General features: G+C 54.1%; 1 protein-coding gene across 1 annotated transcript in view; it reads left to right on the plus strand.

Annotated features, from left to right (window-relative positions):
• Positions 1-234: 234 nt before the first annotated feature.
• Positions 235-1,151, plus strand: part of LOC104490041 (keratin, type I cytoskeletal 19) — a 4,282-nt gene continuing 3,365 nt past the window's right edge. The window contains exon 1 of the mRNA XM_010132272.1: positions 235-684. Within this exon, the coding sequence (XP_010130574.1) occupies positions 235-684 (450 nt within the window). The remainder of the gene's footprint in view (positions 685-1,151) is intronic.

Below are 1,151 nucleotides of genomic sequence, written 5' to 3' on the forward strand. Positions count from 1 at the left end.
ATTTGGGGCCGAAACACAGCCCCCTGCGCAGCGCTGACCAATGGGAGGAACCGCCGTGTTGGCAGAAGGCTTTAGGCTGATAAATTCCACGGGTCTCAGATAACACGCTCTGGAGACAACTCCCATTGTTACAGGCATAAAAGAGGTGGGGTGGGGGAACACGCACACGCTCCTGCCACAGGATCCCAGACGGCGTGAGCTGCAGCTTGGGTCGGGTCCTCGGTGCTCCTTGCCATGGCCACTTACAGCTTCAGGCAAACCACCTCCTCTGTGGCTGGGGGACCTGCTGGCTCCTCAGCCCGTTTCGGTGGAGGCTTCTTACGGGCTCCAAGCATCCACGGGGGATCTGGTGGCAGGGGTGTGTCAGTCTCTTCTGCTAGATTTGTCTCTTCTGGCCTGGGAAGCGGCCTGGGTGGTGGGTATGGGAGCAGCTTTAGCAGCAGCTTCAGTGGTGCTTACGGTGGCGGTTTGGGAGGCGGTGATGGCCTCCTCTCCGGAAATGAAAAGGCGACTATGCAGAGCCTGAACGAACGCCTCGCGTCCTACCTGGAGAAAGTGCGAGCACTGGAAGAGGCAAACACTGATCTCGAAACGAAAATCCGAGACTGGTACCAAAAGCAAGGGCCGGGCCCAGCTCGGGACTACAGTGCGTATTACAAGACTATTGAAGACCTTCGAGACAAGGTAGGTGTTACTGCTTATTAAAAATCACCTTCGATTTGCACTTAAACAGGAAGACTAAAATCCCAGAGAGAAAAGCTTCCCTAGGAAGGCTCCACAGTTCATGGGCAGGAGGGGAAGGTGAAATGAATATGCAGCGACTGGGCGGGGTGGATACAGAAAATGATCCGGATGGAGTGACCTGCTTTATAAACGTTAGCCCAGAGAAGGTACAGGCCAGGCAGTCTGAGATGCCTCAGCCCCTAACGCTCTGCTCTAAACAGAGCAGATACACACACATATGTACACACACGCTGGTCATATACACACAAACCAGCCGGTAATAGATATATGACCATGAATACACTGATCAATATAAAAAGAGCAGCACGTTGCCAGCAACCTCCTTTTGCTGTCATCCGTTACCTGCCGCGTAGCTGGGCAGACTTCAGAGGCACACTCTGCTTCAGCAGGCGAGAGAAACGGGTTCG

Source organism: Buceros rhinoceros, unplaced genomic scaffold (assembly GCF_000710305.1).
Source record: "Buceros rhinoceros silvestris isolate BGI_N320 unplaced genomic scaffold, ASM71030v1 scaffold44322, whole genome shotgun sequence".
Classification (NCBI taxonomy): Eukaryota; Metazoa; Chordata; class Aves; order Bucerotiformes; family Bucerotidae; genus Buceros; species Buceros rhinoceros.